The 19,657-nt window shown below is 36.6% G+C and overlaps 3 protein-coding genes across 3 annotated transcripts; 2 read left to right on the top strand and 1 right to left on the bottom strand.

The window, feature by feature from the left end:
- The first annotated feature begins 6,477 nt into the window (after positions 1 to 6,477).
- Positions 6,478 to 7,857, top strand: LOC119787777. The gene is made up of 6 exons (XM_038291814.1): positions 6,478 to 6,655; positions 6,827 to 6,969; positions 7,067 to 7,131; positions 7,220 to 7,354; positions 7,465 to 7,563; positions 7,638 to 7,857. The coding sequence occupies exons 1-6, from the start codon at positions 6,551 to 6,553 to the stop codon at positions 7,700 to 7,702; spliced, it is 612 nt and encodes a 203-aa protein (XP_038147742.1). The 5' UTR covers positions 6,478 to 6,550; the 3' UTR covers positions 7,703 to 7,857.
- A 1,972-nt stretch (positions 7,858 to 9,829) lies between these two features.
- LOC119787782 lies at positions 9,830 to 15,711 on the top strand. The gene is made up of 11 exons (XM_038291819.1): positions 9,830 to 10,271; positions 11,405 to 11,547; positions 11,663 to 11,730; positions 11,849 to 11,977; positions 12,069 to 12,164; positions 12,244 to 13,129; positions 13,227 to 13,372; positions 14,687 to 14,748; positions 14,865 to 14,975; positions 15,052 to 15,153; positions 15,328 to 15,711. Exons 1-6 carry the CDS (start codon positions 10,161 to 10,163, stop codon positions 12,330 to 12,332), a joined length of 636 nt encoding a protein of 211 aa, XP_038147747.1. The 5' UTR covers positions 9,830 to 10,160; the 3' UTR covers positions 12,333 to 13,129; positions 13,227 to 13,372; positions 14,687 to 14,748; positions 14,865 to 14,975; positions 15,052 to 15,153; positions 15,328 to 15,711.
- f2r (coagulation factor II (thrombin) receptor) lies at positions 15,253 to 19,649 on the bottom strand. Its single transcript, XM_038291817.1, has 2 exons — positions 19,359 to 19,649; positions 15,253 to 18,689 (listed from the first exon to the last, which is right to left on the bottom strand). Exons 1-2 carry the CDS (start codon positions 19,426 to 19,428, stop codon positions 17,488 to 17,490), a joined length of 1,272 nt encoding a protein of 423 aa, XP_038147745.1. The 5' UTR covers positions 19,429 to 19,649; the 3' UTR covers positions 15,253 to 17,487.
- Between the last annotated feature and the right edge of the window lie 8 nt (positions 19,650 to 19,657).

Consider the following 19,657-nt stretch of genomic DNA (forward strand, 5'->3'; position numbering starts at 1 on the left):
TTAGGCAAAGTGGATCAAAGAATATTTCTACATCAAAGCATGTGGGCATGGCCAAGCATGAAATTTGATCTTTTTGGGATAAAACAAAAGGTAAGCCCCAGGCCATGCTTTCACAGAGAATCATGAAATTTTGTACACATGTATAACCCATCAAAACCTACAAAAAGGTCTCTTGGAGCCATGGTCCAAACCCCATGGGAAATCAGCTGTTTTGAATCAAACCCATAATTAGCTTTTTTTTACCTTCATGTATTAGCTTAGCAAACTCCTACAGCTTTTGAGCTACAAACGTCTAACTTGCAGTGCGTAGACTTAAGGCATAAGGGTCAGGGTCACTGGGGTCCGATAAAGAAAATCATCAACCAGTAAAGACATTTTTAATTCTTATCTGTTTCTTTAAACATAATTTAACACAGAAATAAAATGAGGTATTTATGCATCCATGTTATGCAAGGATTAAAAAAAAAAATATATATTTTTTTTAAATGGAAAGTGTTTTTTTTAAGTAGAGAACAACAGTCGTTCAGTTTGGTATATACACAATATCCTGATTCACATATTTTATAAAACACCTTAACTGACCATCGATTTATTCATTCAAAAGGAGTTAACATGTATAATTCAGTAGCTCTTGTTACACTGCAAGTTGAGAGTAAATATAATTAGGATTGGCAAGCTTGAGGTGCAGACAGCCACCCAGCCAGATCATCTGAAATGCAGTTATATGTGTTTCACAGAGACATGGCTACAGGATTGTAAACTCTAGATTAGAACTCCAAAGCCAACTCCAGTGTCACTCTGCCCAGCTTTCAGCTAAAGGTCAAATATCTGAAGACTTAAGGTACAAGTAAATTAGATTAAGTACTACTGCTTTTCAACAATAACCTGTTAAATCCAGCTAATATTACTGCAAAATATGATACCTGCAACAAGTTTCCATGTGCATAATTTGTCACATTTACCATGGTAATAAAAATCCCTTATGCAGATCTTGAGATTTTAACAACACCCCTTCTCTATCTTTAACTCCCTGAAAGTTTAAACAGTTGCTTAACTGCTCAACTTGAGAAAATGCAATGTTAATTTAATGTATTCCAAGTTTGATGTGCATACAATTGTTGCATGATATGCTCTTGCACAGCAGCTCAGTATATAAAGCATGTTCAGAGGACGCATGTTTTCAAAACAGCTGAGAGATCCTCACAGGAATAATTAAATCTTGCAGGGATATAAGGTGCACTGAAAGTATCCATAAAAAAATAAATAGCAAAAGAAAAGCAGCTACATTGTCAAAAAAAAAAATCACTTAATTTCTATCAAAATTACAAATTCATATTAATCTGAAACATCCCTAAAACACTATATTTGTTTTAGTACATAAAGTATATCCTGCAGATTTGAGATTGCAGGATTTATATAGGTTCTGGTCTCCATAAATTTTGCAATCTCCCTCTTAAATATTCTTTCAATGAGCACACATTTTAAAAACAACTTCAGGTGAGTTAAAAAAAAATATTGTGAATTATATGAAAAGGTACCAAACTAAATGGATGCCTGTGTGACTGTTTTGGTTATATCATACAGTCCCATTGTGGCATAGCCCTCTTCTTCTTCTTCTTATTGATTTTTATTGGCGGTTGGCAAAAAACGTTAGGTGAGCATTACCGCCACCAACTGGTATGGAGTGTGGACTACATGGCAGAAAAAAAATAAATAAATAAAAAATAAATAAAATAAAACTATACCCTATTATACAACCTAATCTGTTTCAAAAATTCAAATATAACCCGATATCCTCTGCTTCCTGATTCCTTCTGCAATAAATCGACAATGTCAAGTTTCATTTTCATGTCACTAAGTTTCCTTATTAACCTGTTTCTCTGTATCGAATATTTACTACAATTTAAAATGACATGTTCCACAGTCTCATCTTCCCCTCAGTCACATTTCCCTGTCTGATGTTTCCCTATCAAAAATAACGATCTATTCAATCCAGTGTGTCCTATTCTAAGTCGAGAAATAATAATCTCTTCTCTCCTGTTCCTTTCTGATCTTCTCATTGGTCCAATTCTCTTTTGTATTTTATAAAGCCACCTTCCTTTCTTTTCTTCATTCCATAACTTTTGCCACCTCTCTTTTGCTTTTTGTTTAATTATACCCTTTATTTCTGTTATACCAAAACTAACATTAATGTCTACCCTTAACTTATTGGTACTCTCCTTAGCCATCCTGTCTGCCCTTTCATTTCCTTTTATCTCGTTATGTGCCGGAACCCAAACAAAATTTACCACTAGCCCCATCATATTTATTCTGTAAAGTGTTTGTTGTATTTCAAGTAATATATCTGGTCTACTGACTGACTGATTATTTTGCAAACTGACTAATGACGAACTGGAATCTGAGCAAATGATAGATTTTAATGGTCTTACCTCTTCCACCCATTGAACTGCTAAAAGCAAAGCTAGCATTTCACCGGTATATACTGAAACTCCATCACTAATCCTTTTTCCAACATTAATATGAAACTGTGGTATAATAAATGCTATCCCTACCCTATTAGCAGTATTTTTTGATGCATCTGTAAGCATAGCCCTCCTACTGCGAACTCCCATTTCTCTCTTTGTTACATAACATGTTACACAACATATTGTCTCCTATCCTTTATCTGGCTTCTCCTGAAAGAGCTCACTTGTCCCATCCACACAGAAACATCCACTTGACTTCCATTCAACTTCTCACCATGTTTGCTCAGTTTTGCTTTGCTTTTTTGGCTATCTCCTCTCTGGCTGCTGCATCTGATCAAGGATGCGATGAGCTGATTAAACCTCTGGATGACCGAAGCAAGGTAAGCTGTGCTCTGCACTGACATTGTAAAGCAGAGCACAGTTAATTTTTGTGTAAAAGGCACAATTATCGATTGCAAAACAAATATTACCCTCATTTAGTGGACCACTAGATTACAGTAATCAGAATCTTTTCTCAGCTTGCTGTCTAGATTTTTATTCATGCACAAAAGATACCCCTTTAGGGTTTAAGAATAAAATGTTTTAAGATATTTGAAAAGAAATATAGTGAGAATTAAAGTAACGGGAGAATTTTCTGAATTGCTTGAACTGACACACACAAAACTAAATGTTAATGTGTCCCATTTAGAAATGAAAAGTTTTCTTGAAAGCTCATTTTTCTTATTGACATTTAGGTTTATGGAAAATGGATAACCTATGCTATAGCGTCTGACAGTGAGGAAAATCTAAAAGCATATGCAATCTCCACTAGCTCTTGGGCTAAAATGTCCCCGATACCTGACAGTGATGAATTCACGATCCACTACGTCGACAGAATGTAAGCTGGGATCCTTTAAAACTTGTTCTCATTACCTTTTAATTCAACAAAAATCAACTTTATGTTTATGTAATTTTTGATTCTTTTTGTCAGTGAAGGTAAATGTGTTCATGGGACGTCAAATTCCAGCACTTCAGGAAACACTACCACGGTGGTTTGTAAGTAGATAACAGTGCTCATCTGGCCTTTACCAGTAAATACTACTGATTTTCTGAATAGTATCATAACTGTCTGCTCTGTCTCCCATAGTTCACTTTAACTCCACTGATTATGAGTGGGTTGGGAGGTATTTGAAGACGTGCGCCGAATGTGTCCTCTGGTCTGGTGAGCAGATGAAAGAGTTTGATGGAGAAGTTAAAAAAACCAACAACCTTGTTCTCTTTAGTAAGTTCTCAAAGTTTTGTGTGCAACAATTTATACTCTAGTACTCTCTAAAATTACAATACAAAACAATTTGTTTGACTAATTATTGTCTGTCCCTTTCAATTATATTAGCAAAGACAGGAAAACTGGATGACTCTGATAAAGAGATTTTCAAGAAACAAGCCAAGTGTCTCAACCTCTTACCAGATTTCTATTTCTCAGAAACTCCAGGTTTGATTTTATTTTTTTATTATTATTATTTCTATGTGGAGCCAACTGTGGTTGTCAGTATGAAATGAGTTTTGGTATCCTTTCTGTTTCAGACCTGTGTCCTGAGGAGAGTGAGCCAACCACTGCCCCCACCGACACAAACTGAAGAATAGAGAAACCTCTCGCCTTCATCCCATCCTCATAGCTGCTGTAACTGAAGTCTGAAATATGCTTTCCTTGTTAAACCCCTCATGCATCACTTTTTCTACTTCTTTGCAGATAAACTAACTCTATTTAGGTGCAAATTCAGTTTTATGTGCTTGATGTGTTCAGTTGATGTCTTACGCAGCAGAAAATAGAACTTTACAGTGTGAAAACATTGTTTTAACTATTATCATCAAAACATTATTGGTGGAGTTATTCAAGGAATATTTAAAATTTGCAATTCAGGTCTTCCTTCTGCAATCACCAGTTTTACAAACAGCTAACCGTGATTCTGATCCAATGCTCAAATAAAATAGGGAGGTCTTTCACTTTTCCAGCCAGTTGGGACTATCACTTAAGAATTATACCTCTTCATGTGATTGAAAATCCCAGATTCAAGCAGGGTTGTCTCTGTGCTGATGTTTTTATAGCCTTTTTGATACGAGGGGTTCTTGCTATTTAGAAATTATATTTTATAGGATCACTTGGATCTGGAGAGGTTGTACCATTGTCTTTTTTTTTTTTTTTGATCAAGCTAATCAGGCTTTATAAGTTATAAACTATCAGTTTTTGTTCACATGGAAAAAAAGATAAAGCAGAAAAGAAAGAAAAAATAGAAATAAAGAGGGGAGGGGAATAATTGCCATACTGTTATCCTCTAAATGGGGAAATATTCTTTTTTTTTTTTTTTTTTTTTTTTTAGATTTTATCAAATGCTCAATCCCAATAGTTTAATCTGTTTTTAAAATAATGATGATAAATTCTTTTATTATTGTTTTTTTTCACTAAAACAAAAACTGTGTCCTATTGATTTTGTAAAAGCATAGATTCCACTCATATATTTGTTAATAAATGTTTCCACATTGCAAAGCAAAATGTTTCAAATCTTTGTGCTTAGAATAGAGGTGTGTAAAAAAATGCTGTGTTTCCATAAAAAATCCTTAGTTTCCTTTATTTAATCAGGAAAAACTAATTGAAATTAAAACCTATTTTTTTTTATTAAAATTTCAGCATTATGAAACACAATACAAAACTAGGTACATAAAATACTTTTTTAAGGTATGTTTAAAGATATGCATAAATCTTTGTAAAGCTTCTTTGTATTTTAGTTCACAAATAGAGAATGATGTTTCTTGAATGCAGCTGATTGGGCGATTGTCTTGTCAATCACAGATTTACCAACCCAAACAGAGAGCAGTTAGGTTTTACTCCACATATTTGAACCATTATATTCACCCATCAGGGGGTGGATATATTCAGAGAGTAAAAAAAAAAAAAAAAACTTTAGCAAACAAGAGGAGGCTATCTTCCTCTAAGTTTGTTGACCAGAATTTTACTGTTGCTTTGGTATCAACTTAGAAGCCAGGAACATTAAAATGTTTATTTAGATTTTAAGGGCTTCATCTACTGTTTATTTGTATTTATCACAAACATATGTAACTGCACTTTATACATAACATATACTGTAAGCAAAAGATAAGTTACATTTTATTCAAGAAAGATATTGCAATCGCTATAATCTTAGCATAAAATGCTAAGATTACTGATAAAATGGTACTGTGTTCTGTTTAGATATAAAAAAATTATTTTTTTTTTTTCTTTTGCTGGGTTGTTAAGTTAAAAGGCTCCTCTCCTGTGGAACCAACTACTATTTTTAGTTCTTGATACAGCTAATAGTCAGAGTGCCTTAGGCTATCCTTAGGTCTATATAGTTATACTGCTATAGGCTTAGACTGCTGGAGGACACAGGGTACGCTTTTCACAATTTTACTTATTTCTGCTTCTACGCTTCAATTCTGCAATATTTGAGAGTTCATTTTTTAAATTAATATTCTTTCTGCTTTTTCTTAACATAGTAGCCTCATCTGACCTGGTTTTCTGTTTTTTTCTGATGGAGGTTTCTTCCTGTTATAAGGGAGTTTGTCCCCTCCACTGTCACCCTACAGTATGTATGCGCAGTGTGGGGGATTGCTACACAGAAGATTAAGGATTTGTTTTTGAGACATATACCAGAAAATAGCTGTCTTTGCATTGCAGCCAGTTCAAAGCAACTGACAGACAGAACACAGTTGGCGAAACTGTTTAAGATTATGCATTGGATATTGGTTTATAAAGTTTTTAGATTGGTACCTTTACAGAAAGGTCATATAAAGCTTTGCAGGAATATTAACATGGTACTATGTTATATTGGCAAGAATAAATCAGAAGACGTCAATATGAAGAAGGGAACATAAATACCTACATTGATTTGGTCTCTGGTGTAAAGTTTACATGATTATATCACATTTTGCCTTTTAAACACAGCCCGCCCACATCCCACTTTCTGTTACGTGACATATTGTCCCCTAGTCTTTATCAAGGCTTTGCTGAGAGAGCTCAGTTGTCCCGTCCTCCCAGCAGCCTCCACTTCACTTCTATTAACCTTCTCATCATGTTTGCTAAGTTTTGCTTCACTTTGCTGGCTCTGTGCTCTCTAGCTGCTGCATCTGATCAAGGCTGCGAGGAACTGATTAAACCTCTGGAGGACCGAAGCAAGGTAAGTAGGGCTGTGCTCTGAAATCCACTGATACATTGAAAAACAGAGTCAAAAATGTATTAATTATATTATGCTGGAGTTTTATTTGATCATGCAGAGACAAAAAATGACATTTCGTTCTTTTTTTGAAGTGAAAATAATGTTTTTTTGTTGTTTTTTTTACCTTGACAGATTTATGGAAAATGGGTATTACATGCAGGAGCATCAGACAGTGAAAAGAACCTGAAGGCAAAGAAAATTGTGAACAGCTCCTGGATTAAACTCTCTTCAATACCTGATACAGAGGAATTCAGTATGGCCTACATTGACAAAATGTAAAGTCATTGGGAAATTACCCTTATGTCCTTTTGGATGCATGTTTAAAATTCTATGAACATTTCAAAGTGCTAATTTCTTAACTCTCATTGACAGTGAAGGAAAATGTGTTTGTGGAACCGTTAATAGCAGCACTACAGGAAACGCTACAAAGGTGATCTGTAAGTAGATATCAGAACTTTCTGCTTTAAATCTGCAGCTCTATTTTTCAAACAGCAACGATACTTTTTTTTGTACCGTTTGGTTTAGTTTATTACAACTCCACCACATATGAGCACATTGGGCGGTTTTTGGAGACGTGTGATGACTGCATCCTGTGGACAGACGAGGCAGTGGCCGAGGTGAACGGGGAGACTACTAAAAGCAAAAATATCTACATCTTCAGTGAGTTCCCTCTTTTTAATCTCTGTTTTTAATTAATATACAATAAAACTGACAGATTTATGAGTTCTTTAACTTAAAAAATGTTCACCTTTTCCTTTAACAAACCTCAGCAAAGACTGGAAAACTGGATCCTGCTGATCTCGAGGTTTTCAATAAGCAGGCAAAGTGTCTCAACCTCTTACCTGAGCTCTATTTTCTGGAAACCACAGGTAAGACTCAGTCTTTATTTGTCTGCAGCGTCTGCTATACAGCATCATTCAACTTGTCTCCCTTTTTGTTTTAGGCTTGTGTCCTGAAGAAAATGAACCTACCACTGCTCCCACAGAGGAAAACACTGAGGAACAATAGAAGAAATGCAAATTATCATCTTCATCCTGTACCTGCTGTTCCTGAACTCTTTGGACTTAATCAGCATTCAGATATGATTTCTTAGTCAACACCATGAACTATAACTTGTTGTACTTGTTTGGAAATAAACTATGTAGTCCGCTGCAAACCATTCACTGCTCTGTCTTTAATGTTGTTCAAAAATTAACCTTACTGATACATAAATGTTATCATTATCATAAGCGGATATATTTTCTTCCATCCATCAATAGACTTTGCAAACCTATGCAGGAATTTCATCTGTGAATCAAATAGTTTTCTATAAATTTTAAAATGTTTATTTTATATAAATGAAGATTCAAGTTAGGAAAAGTTGGATTTTTGACATAAAAAACAAGTAAAATCTAGAAGTGTAAAATACGGTAGATAGTAAGGAATAATTTTCTAAATTCTCTAATGAAGGAAAATGGTGTTTTAGTTTGGGTTTTGCTTTAAACTCTATAGTTTTGTCTTGCAAACCTAAATTTGAGATATTGACTGATATTTTGTTACGAGCCATGATTGAGGATTTCCTCTTTTCTGTTTGTCTTTTTTTTGGTATTAAATATTTCTGTTAATTATTTTTAAGCAAATAAGCAGATTTGCAGAGAAGATAATGATTTTTAGCAGCTATTTGTTTGATAGAAAAGAGGAAAAAACAAAAGATAATCTATTAACTGACATTCTATTGACTTTATATCAGATTTTAGAAATTTTATGCTTTTAATTTTTGCTGTCCTTTTAAAGTCCAGTCTGAAACTCCAATATTTAAAATCATTTTTCAGGCCTGTTTTTTGTGTGTTTTACATTCCTCTGATGCTCAAAACAATCGTCCCTGCAGCAATACTCTTGCATTGTTGCATAATTAAATTTGTTGATCATTTTATTTTTACTCTTCACTATTTTGTTTTTTGATCTCTTTTTGATCCCCTAAGTAGCAGCAAAGGACTTAGATTCAGTTTATATCAGATGAGTTGGGCAAATAATTCATTTAGGATTAATCAGCAAGATGGTGCAATAAAACTGACATTTCTACTAATAATGAAACAGAGCCCGATGGGCTGTGGGTGTTTCACAAAGTATTTAGCTTACAAATAGGGTCAAAGTTTGGTTGCAATATACATTTGAAGACAGATCCTTCAGGCTGTTAAAAAAAGAGCGATAAGATGAAGAAAACATCTTGGATCAAAATGATAAAAATGCTAAGAAGTTTTTTTTTTTTGTCCCAGTAATGTTACAGACCGACCAACCTATCCTCATATTAATGTCTATGCATGACATGGAGGAACTCACTGAACTTTTTGCACATCTTTGATGTTGCTGCTAGTTTCAAATACATCCATTACTGTAAAAATGCTGTATATTGGTTATTTTATTCTCTAGGTGCAAAGTTTTGTGTTGTTAAAGCACTTTACAGTACAGTATTGTATTTTTTTATCTATTCACCAATATGTTATTCTTATATATATTTTTCTAAGGTCCACACTTGTGTGACAATTTTTTCTATAACCTTTTTGCTGCTGTAAATGCCAGAATATCCTCATTGTGGGACAATAAAGGGATTTCCTACAGTATTCTATTCTATTGTAGGCATGTATGGCTTCCCTTACTCCCATTTGATGAAACTTTACTAGAAAACTGAGTTAGTTTGGGGAGATTCTTTCTACAGAGTAAAGTTTATCTATCATGAGAGATCATTGATTTTCTTATAGTCCATTATGAAAATCAGCTGTTGTTCTCTTTTGTAACTGTGGGACATAGTATGTAAATAATGAGAGTAGCTAAACAATATTAGTTGGTAAGAACTCAATCTGTATAGATTACAGAACCTCAGAGGCTGAAAGAATATACTGTTAATTATCAATAGGAAAGGAGAAAGCAGGGCAAAGTTTTCTTTTTACAAAACTTCTAAAGATTTTCTCTGTTGCGAAAAGAAATGAGAACAGCATGGGGGAAATTTCCATGTGTTTTCCTCTCTCTGTAAGCCCCTGAGACCTTGTGTGACATTCTGTTCACATACTGAGACATGTGGGGGTCCTGCTATTCACACTTTGCCAGCTGCTTGTTATGTAACAAGCTAAATAGGACACAAGTTCCTGCTGAGTGGAGGCGAGAAGTTAAACACTAGTTTCCAAGAGAGGCCAGACACGTGTATTCAGCTGTGTGACTGTGTGTGTTCTGAACATAATTTCTCATTTTTGTTTAGAAAATCAAACAGGAATCAGGTGTTTTGATGAAGCGTTGGTGCATAGGGATCTGCAGAGGGAAAAAATAACATTTTATCTAATTTTGCGAGAGAGCGAGCATCATTGCAAAACTCTCTTGTGTGTGTGGCCCAGCCCCCTGTTAGAAGACGTCCCTCGGTTCCTTTGAGGGTCTGTAGCTGGCAGCAGGATCCCTGACATCAGTGTTGCTCTCCGGCTGCCTGCTGTCTCCAACCATGGCTGCACAGCTGGTTGTTGCTCTCCTGGCTTTCACCTCCCTGAGCGCTACGGCTGAGCCGGACTGCAAGGAGCTGGTGAAGCCTCTGGTGCTGGACAGCCACAGCCCTGTGAGTACATCTGTGGTGGCTTGTTAGATTAGGACAAGTGTGAGAAGTCTGCTGGAATTCGCATAAAGCAGAGAGTCAGTTATCTCTGCTAACAGGACTCAGTGTTTTATGGTTTTGGCAGCAGGGTTTTTGGCCTGCTTAAAGTTTTTGATTATAGCTAACAAAGTGATTAACATGATTAACCAAAAGCTGCAGTAGTTCTTTCTGAAGATTGTAATAGAACATAGTGTTTTATGTTTACTATTATAAGCAGACTCTAGAAATATTTCATTGAAATATATAGTTGGAGCAATATTCCTGTCAACAAATGCTTTATACAGTATCCTTGGCTGTTTAGCCTGTTATAGTTGTTGTTTTATATCCATTTGCATTGGCTCATATTTTTTCCTTTCTATTCACTAACAGTTCTTCGCATGGAAAGGTATATTACGTAATCAGAATTTTTTATCCACAGAAAAAATTATTACTTGATGGGTATTTTGCATTTCTTACATAAGTAGCAACACTTTTAACTTAACCACTCCTTTTATTATTTTGTAAAATCATTTAGTATTGCAGTGTTGCTTCTAGTCATTACGCCCCATGATCTTTTACCTATTATTAGCAACAACACAAAAGGATTTACTCTTCACTTTAAAACATTTAATCAAAAGAAAAAGGAAGAAAAAATCCTAACTTTACATTAGAGGATTCACATAAATCCATGAAAAAAATTATATTTATATATATATATATATATATATATTTATATATATATATATATATATATATTTTTTTTTTTTTTTTTTTTTTTTCATGGATTTATGTGAATCCTTCCTTTTTCTTTTAAATAAATGTTTAAAAGTGAAAAGTAAATCCTTTTGTGTTGTTGCTAATAATAGGTAAAAAAAAATCATGGGGCGTAATGACTAGAAGCAACACTGCAATACTAAATTATTTTACAACATTAAAATAGCAGTGCAATGAATAATCAATCAAATAAGATAAATAAGTTATTAAATCTTATAATACAGTAATAAGGAAATCAAACAGTTAAAACTTTGGAATAGAAATCCAACATTTTAAGTAATTACAATTTTGTAGCAATAAATAAAATATGACTCAACATTTTTGACATGTAATTTCATGTTCAGATCTATGGAAAGTGGGTGCTCCACGTTGGTTCCTGGGACAAGCACGGCCTGAAGTCCGACCTGCAGTCGGTTCACAGCTCCTGGGTAGACCTGTCCCCCACCTCTGACAGCGGGGTCATCGCCCTGTACTGGGCCGACCGTCTGTAAGGACTCTGCTCATTTTTAATGGCCCTATATGACCGTTTAAAGTGTTATTGATCTGGTCTGTGGTTTTCATTGTGAATTAAAGGGTTGATATTGACTGCTGTTCTTTCACAGTAATGAAGACAAGTGTCTCCAGGGTGCAGCAAACATCACTATATCAGGAATAACAAGCCACACCGCTTGTATGTGTTTTGAAATAATACGTGAATTGTTTTCCTGAGTCAGTCCTGCGTGGATGTAGCATGCAGACAAATCATCCCAAATGCACCATGAACTGAGACGTCTCCTCATATTTTACAGTCATAATCAATGGTCACACTTCCTATCATGATGGAAAGTATTATGAGACATGCAGCGACTGCCTCCTGTCTGAGGACACCACCCTCCTCCCTGATGGCGAATCAAAGGGCCGTTACCTGTTTCTCTTCAGTGAGACACTTTTCCTTTACCCTTTGTTGCATCATTGAAGGGACATGCATTGTGTTTGGGTAACATTTTAACATGATCCATCTCTTTAAAGCACGAACTGGTGCTCTGCAGCCGTTTGAGCTGGAAACCTTCAAAAAGCAGGCAGAATGTCTTGGATTTCTCCCAGAGTATCACTTCGTAAACACAGGTTACTCTTTTGTCTTATCAAAATCCAAGGGAACCAGAGGAAAGAGTTATATTGGTGTAATTATTATCTTTTATTTCAGATCTGTGTCCAGATGACAGGGAGAAAACATCACCTGCTGGTCAGAAAACAAAGGAGGATGAAACTGAGAATCAGCCAGCTGAGGATTAGAGCACAGAGATGAGGCCACTCAGTGGGCAGTCCAGCATCCCCTCACAAATCCAGTTTAACATGCACTAAATTACATTTGCATATTGATATAGGCTATTAGACCCATTCGTTGTAATTTAGCCAAGGCAGTTAAATGTCATTAATGTTGATGTAGTTTTATTTGTATGATTAATTGATGTATATGATGAATAAAGGCAGTTTTTTCATTTCTCTGTTCTACAAAATGGTCTCTCAACTTTTTAAACTGATAATTTGTGTTGTTTACTTCTTATTAATACTGATGCAGCTCTAATGAAATGCAGAGCCTGTTGCTGGGTAACATGCAGCAGAAGAGACAAAAGTGCCCAACAGAAAAGCAACCTTTGCTGATGTAAAGCTCAGTCAGATCTTTTATTTGGACGATTGAAAAGTTGTGGCACTCTGCCGGAGTTCATTCAGGAGGGAAAGTTTTTGCAACAGAGGAGCATTGATCAGGTCTTTCAGAGCTGCTCCCAAAGAGATCTGCATGTGTCCTAATGGTTCCTGGAAAGGCTTTGCATAAGTATTTCAGTGTGTAGAACACCCGCCTCCTCCCTCGTTTTTAGCACTTACACAACAACTTCTTTTAGTCTAAAAGCCCAGTGGAGAAAATGACCGGGTACCAGAGGGTTTTTTGTTGGAGGATCAGTAACATCTGCTGTCTGACCATGGCTCTGTCTGTTGTTGGGTTTCTGCTGACTCTCGCTTCCCTCAGTGCAGCATCTGCACCGGACTGTGAGGAGCTGGTTCAACCTTACATGCCGGAGGAGCCTGATCAGGTGGGTCCTGCTTACTTTGGTTTACTTCTAAACGTATCCCAGCAGTGGAGAACAATTTAACGTTTGCGTTTTTTCTCTCATACACTTTTGATCTAAGTTATTTGGAAAATGGATTTATGTGATGGGAGCAGGTGATCCAGTGACATACCACAAAGCACTGGAATACATGAAAAGTTCCTGGATTGAGCTGCAGCCCACTTCTGACAACCTAACTGTGACCCTGAGATGGGGGGACTACTGCTTGTGAGTCCATCCACTATATAAAGTGTCTTCTAAAAGTACTGACACCCCAAAAACATTTTTAAAAACAACATTTTACAAGATTACAACTGTTAACATTAATGTTAATTTTCAGGATTTTTATGTAATTGGCAAAGATAGAATAGTGCATGATTATAAAGTGGAAGACAAAGGTGAAAGTTTTTTCCTTAATAGATAAGAATATTAAAAGAAATTAGTGTCTTTATTCAACACTGTAATATTGAACCACTGTGTATGGTAGCTAGGTTTTGGGTAGCATGTTTCCTTCAGCTTTATATCTTAAATGAAATCATTTTCAAACATCAGTTAACAATCTTGCTGCTGATTATGATTTGAACTTTGACCACGCCACTAAAACACATGCATATACCCCAGTCGGCCTCAGCAGATGGCCGCTTACACTGAGCCTGGTTCTGCTGGAGGTTTCTTCAACTGAATTGAATTGAAATTGAATATACTTTTATCTAAACCTTTCAATTCAATTCAGTTTATTTATATAGCGCCAATTCACTACACATTTCATCTCAAGACACTTTACATTTCAACAGATTATACAGTCAAATTGATTCAGTTTTCTATCTAAGGAAAACCAGTTGATTGCATCGACTCATCGACTCGAATGCAATCCCTCATACTAAGCATGCTTGTTACGACAGTGGAGAGGAAAAACTCCCTTTTGACAGGAAGAAACCTGCAGCAGAACCAGGCTCAGTGTGAGCGGCCATCTGCCAACGCCATTGTAGCTTCATTTAGGAGCAGTTTTTTTGTTTTGTTTTTTGTCTCCCCGCTATGCCCTGTTGTTAGCTCGCTCCTTATCCCTGTTAACTTGTACTAGCTACCTGCACAGGAAAATGAAAGCCGCCCCAAAGCATTATGCTGCCATTACCAGCTTTTGACATTTATTGTAATTTCTAACATGCAAATAATTTTACAAGTAGACATGAGGGTTTAGGGTTTGATCTCATCTGACTCCACTATACAGTACCTTCTCCACATGTTTAGGGTTTCTCCTACACAGCTTGTGACAAACTGCAGACAAGACTTTGTCTGCCAGAGGGATTTTCTTCCACGAGTTAAAGACAGTATCATTGCAAACCAAACTTTAAAGATGTGCTTTTGTTTTGACAAATCACATTCTAATAAAATACATACAATTTGGTGTTTGTAGCATGAAAAAGGTGAAATCTTTTTGAGGCATTAATCCTTCAGGAATCCGCTGCAGTGTTAAAAATGTTTGGATTTTTGTGGAATTGAGTTGATTTAAAGCTTACATAACTTTTCCCATCTGTTTTTCAGTAACCGCTGCATCTTTGGGAAAGTAAATGCAACCATCTCTGGGCTTACGGCCACATTTCGCAGTATGTGCAACACTAGTAATCCTCTTTATCTGAAAAAGAAAAAACACACATTTAATTTAAATGGATCTCCATATAAAAACAACTGTTCATGATCAAAGGGTTTCCTGCATTTATAGAAAACTTGTCGGACCACAAGGGACACCTCCTGCAGACCTGCTCCGGCTGCCTGCTGTGGATGGATACTTTCCGTAATATGGATGTCACTGGCAGATTCATCATGCAGTTTAGTAAGCACTGCTGTCATCTGCATATTTCAGTAATATCTAGAAGTTCTTCGATTACATTCAAGTCATTTTTCCCCAGCAAGGACAGGAAATTTAAATCCCAAAGTGGTAGAAAATTTCAAGGAGCAAGCAAAATGTCTGAACTTTCCAGAGAACTTCCACAGCTACGACACGACAGCAGGTCAGTGACTATAGCAGCCATCTCAAGGCAACAGAAATAGCAGAAATCACCAGCAGGTGGAGATTTCACACCATAAAATCAAGAATTCATACAAGACAATTTATTCTTAACTGTATTGTTTATTTGGTAAAGTTGTTTGCATCTTCTCACAGGATTTATCTTTATGTTTTACAGAACTGTGTCCTAACAACAAAGAGACAAAAGACTGAGCAGCAATAAAAGATAGTCAATGAAACCTTATGTGCCACTTGAAACCATACGCACAATTTTATCTTTGACTGAAGCCAGCATTTTCTTTACAGATTTCCACTGGGAGACTCCAAACTGTTTAAAAAGAACTCCTTTAACATGCTTCCATGACTTATCTGAAGGTGAACATTTCTATTCTGTGATGGCACACATTAGACCAGCTGTCATGTACAAATGATGAAGTCGTGTCAACTTCCCCTGAACCATGAATCAGCAAATTTGTCCCAGAAGAGAAACTTTGGTGTGGTTAAGTCTAAATATTGTTTTAAAGCGTCAGTATCATTTTAAAAATAAAAAGTGAAGAATGAATAAACAGCATGCACATTGTTTTTGCATATGTTGATCATACAGTTTAGACAGTGAGAAAATACCTGCTAAATTAATAATTCAAATGATTTTTGCTTGCTTGGTTTATCTTGCTTACATATTTTGAGAACGTTCATTGAAATATTTTGTCTTTAAACCGATTAGGACTAGAATCTAACCTACAAATCTGTAATATATGCTGGATTAAATATGTGGATGCTTCTTCTGATTCAATGAAAGAGTATAAAAGAGAATACATTCAAGGTTTAGTTATAAGGTGGGTGCAGTGCACGAACAAAAACCAAAAGCAAGATTTGTTTTGGTCAAATCTAAGCACTATCATTACTTTTCTGCATTTTGTCACATTACTGGCACAAATTTCCTCCCATTTTATGTTATGTTAAATAAACCATGAAAGGGTGCAGTGTGTGTTCATTCCTCTTTACTGATATCAAATCAAAGCATAATCCAGCCAATATCCTTCATTAAAAATCCTATTAGAGTCCTCCTTTTGTATTGTTTTCATAGAGCACACCTTCTCTATGAACTGCAGGGATCAATCCAACATTCAAGACTGTTAAAGGTTAGGAACTCCACGCCTGAATTGGCAAATGAAAGACAAGACAAGATGAGATTTAAAGAATAAGCAGAGAGGCTTAGGCTCTGTCATCTATCATTTATGCTGCTACTTTGGCCTGAATAGTCCCATATTGCAGTTTGCTACAATAATAAAAATACAATCCACAGTGTGGAAAAACAACATCCCCATGGTGGAACAGGTTGGTGGCAGCACTGTGTGGGGAGGCTTTTCTTCATTAAAGACGGAAGCTAGTAAACATTAATGAGAGGATGGATGGAGGCAGACAGAGGTCAACCCTGACAGAGGAAATGTAAGAGGTGATAAAAGATTAAAGCTGGAGTCAAATTTGACACAAAGTTTAATTTATCCATTCTAAGGTAGCTTGAGCTGTTCTGCAAAGAATGAATAAAATTTCAGTGTTTTCACATTAAACTGTTAAGAGACATAACTATATTATTAAGCCAGTAGTTTCTCAACCATCCAAATAAATATCCAAATATTTGGATGCTTAGTCCCGGTAAAAGAACATCTGCCTCAGCAAACCAGTTTAGAGAGGACCTACTGACTTTAGAAACATGACTTTCCGCTTGTGCTCTCAGTAAGGTCCAAAAGTCATGAGAGTTTGGTGTTGATGGGATTGCAGACTTTCAACATGAAAACCATTTGGATGCATTAGAGTAGACTGAGAGCCAGGCCTTCATATGCTGCATCAGTCTTTGACAGGACAAATGCACAAACATTCCCACAAACATGTTTAACCATGTGGACAGCTTTCCCAGAAGAGCTGCAGCTACAGTATAAGAGCTGCAATGACCTACATCACATGGAAGTTTTGGACTAGGAATAGGATGTGACTGAAGCTCATAGATGAGAAATGGCAAGTCTATGAGCTCTATAATTGAGAGTTGTAGCATTAATTGCAGTAAAATTATGGTTTTCAAAAGAAGGCCAAATAGAAATGCATTTTACATTACAGCTATTTGTCCTTTCAAAGAGAAAGCCACATAGTCTTTTCCATCCTGTTCCCAAACCATGCACCATCTAACATGAGTATTTTATGAAAAACCATTACAATAAATTACATTTAGTGGAAAAACATGTTAAAAGTGGAAAAGCCTAAGAGGGGGTAAAATTATTCTGTGAGACATTATGGGAAAGTTTGCATTACTTTAGGAGACAGCCTCTTATCATGTATTAGCCTAAGCCACTAGCTTGTTGTACTGGCTTCCAAGGACAGTATGCATCCTTTCCATCTTACAGGACCTGCTGCTTGATCCACTCCTATGGGTACTGCGTGTGTCCAAGCTGCTCTCTGCTGGTGGAAGTTGGTTGCACCTAAAAATTGCCGCCATCTGCTTCTGGCACTGAGAGGAGCCATAATAGTACAGGAGTGGATCCAGGCAGCAGCTGAGGCTGCCTATACACAAAGACAACAGGTAGGCCTGGTAGGAATGATCACTGGATGAGTGGCTAATATAAACATAGTGAAACATCAGGATGATGTTCGTAGGAGTGAAGCAGACCACAAACACAAGCAGCACCACCACAGCCATCACTATAGCCCGAGTCTTCTTGGAGCGGTTCTCCACATTGGCTGCTGCTAAAGCCTGAATGATTCGAACATAGCAGACAATAGTAAAGACAAGAGGTATGAAGAAGAAGATGGAAGAGTATATGGGGAAGAAGTAGAGATAATAAGATTGTAGGGTCTCTACAGCCTGCACATCATGACAAGTAGTAATTCCAAGGTCTGATAAATGTAGCGTCTGTCCAGAGAGCAGGAGGGGGAACACTCCTCCCAGGGATAGGAGCCACATGGCTGCACAGATGGCTGCAGCAGTCTGAGGGCTCCGCCATGTCAGGGAGTTCATGGGGTAAACCACAGCAAGGAAACGGTCCACGCTGATGCACATGACGAGCAGCACTGAGCAGTACATGTTGCAATGAAAAGCTGCTGTGACAATCCTGCACAGGAAAGCCCCATAGATCCAATTGTTGCCATGGTAATGGTATGCAATTTTAAATGGAAGGAAAAGACTGAACAGAAGGTCAGCACAGGCCAGGTTCAGCATGTAGATCACTGCAGGCTTCCTTGGCTGGATGCGGTGGACAAACATCACCATGGCTAGAAGGTTGAGAGGCACGCTGATGATGAAGACCAGGGTGTAAACTGTTGGGACAAAGCTTGTTGAAAGGCGACCCTGGAGAAACTCCTTTGCCTGCTCGGAGACAACGTAGAGCTTTTGCTGGTGGTGGCCGTGTTTTTTCACCACTTTCTGTTCGGCCTCAAAACCTGAGCCATTGTCATCGCTGTCCAATGCGGACAGGTCAATGTAGTCCACAGGTTCTTCAGTTACCAGAACGAAGCGACCAGAGAAAGTCAGAGGAAGCAACACAGAGCCTTAAGAAAGACACAAAGATAAAAAAAAAAAAAAATGTATAACCCTCAATAGCATCTGGTGTCCAACTATAAAGGCTTTAATGTTTCAAAGCAAACATTGCTGGCATAATATCTCATCTAGTGCATTAAAAAAATGCTAGGTTTTTCCACCATGTTTTCACTCCCAGAAAGAAAGCTGAATGCATATCTGTGTTACATCATTAACCAAAATGTGCTGCAATTTTCTAGCATTTAATCTACCTACAGGCCCTCAACAGCTGAATGGAAACTTTCATTTTTTTAAGGGTAATTTTATTGACTTATATTTACAAAAACATCCTTTTGCAGCTTACCAAAACCATTTCTTTCAAACTAACTTGTAAGGAGCTGATTTAAACCAAACTGCATTTGCACTTTAATAACCTATTAAACTAAAATTACCTTTCATAAAAATTTTATTTTTGGTTTCAGATGAAGTAGTTCTTATCCCCTTATCAAAACACCATTAAAAACAATGTTCAGAAGGGAGATATCCGATATTAAAATCCAGTGCATTTGAATGTGAACTCAATACGATTCAATTAGTTCTTAAATTCAGTCTTCTAGTGTTTGCCTTTTATAAATCAAGACATAGGCAAAAAAACATCTTTGCACACGTCCATATGTTCTGTGAAGTTTAAAGGTACTCACCATTTTCTGTGCAGTATACTGAGCTTTGACTTAAAGCAAAAACAAGCAAGCTGAAAGCTTGAGGAAACATCCTGTTGCTGTAGATCCTCCAATAATTGATGGCTGGACTAAAATTATCGGTTTGTCAGAATTCAGTTTCTGAGCTGTTTTTGTCTGCAGATATTCAGAAAATTTGAGCATTGAGGACACACCCCGCCTCTCGGCCCTGTGGACCTCCTCTTTACTGAGAAAATGAATGATCACTGAAACTGACAGCTTCAAATGTTTTTTTTTCTCCAGAAATTTATATTTTTTCCATT

Source organism: Cyprinodon tularosa, unplaced genomic scaffold (genome assembly GCF_016077235.1).
Source record: "Cyprinodon tularosa strain WSP-4 unplaced genomic scaffold, ASM1607723v1 ctg300, whole genome shotgun sequence".
NCBI classification, from domain to species: Eukaryota; Metazoa; Chordata; class Actinopteri; order Cyprinodontiformes; family Cyprinodontidae; genus Cyprinodon; species Cyprinodon tularosa.

What these genes read in the sequence shown, in the direction of transcription:
- f2r (XM_038291817.1), bottom strand. Translation starts at nt 19,428, where the DNA reads ATGTTTCCTCAAGCTTTCAGCTTGCTTGTTTTTGCTTTAAGTCAAAGC. An exon ending in AGTATACTGCACAGAAAATG is followed by an intron (nt 18,690 to 19,358) that starts GTGAGTACCTTT and finishes GTCTTTCTTAAG; the next exon opens with GCTCTGTGTTGCTTCCTCTG.
- LOC119787777 (XM_038291814.1), top strand. Translation starts at nt 6,551, where the DNA reads ATGTTTGCTAAGTTTTGCTTCACTTTGCTGGCTCTGTGCTCTCTAGCT. An exon ending in CTCTGGAGGACCGAAGCAAG is followed by an intron (nt 6,656 to 6,826) that starts GTAAGTAGGGCT and finishes TTACCTTGACAG; the next exon opens with ATTTATGGAAAATGGGTATT. An exon ending in AAACGCTACAAAGGTGATCT is followed by an intron (nt 7,132 to 7,219) that starts GTAAGTAGATAT and finishes CGTTTGGTTTAG; the next exon opens with TTTATTACAACTCCACCACA.
- LOC119787782 (XM_038291819.1), top strand. Translation starts at nt 10,161, where the DNA reads ATGGCTGCACAGCTGGTTGTTGCTCTCCTGGCTTTCACCTCCCTGAGC. An exon ending in CTGTACTGGGCCGACCGTCT is followed by an intron (nt 11,548 to 11,662) that starts GTAAGGACTCTG and finishes GTTCTTTCACAG; the next exon opens with TAATGAAGACAAGTGTCTCC. An exon ending in GTATCACTTCGTAAACACAG is followed by an intron (nt 12,165 to 12,243) that starts GTTACTCTTTTG and finishes CTTTTATTTCAG; the next exon opens with ATCTGTGTCCAGATGACAGG.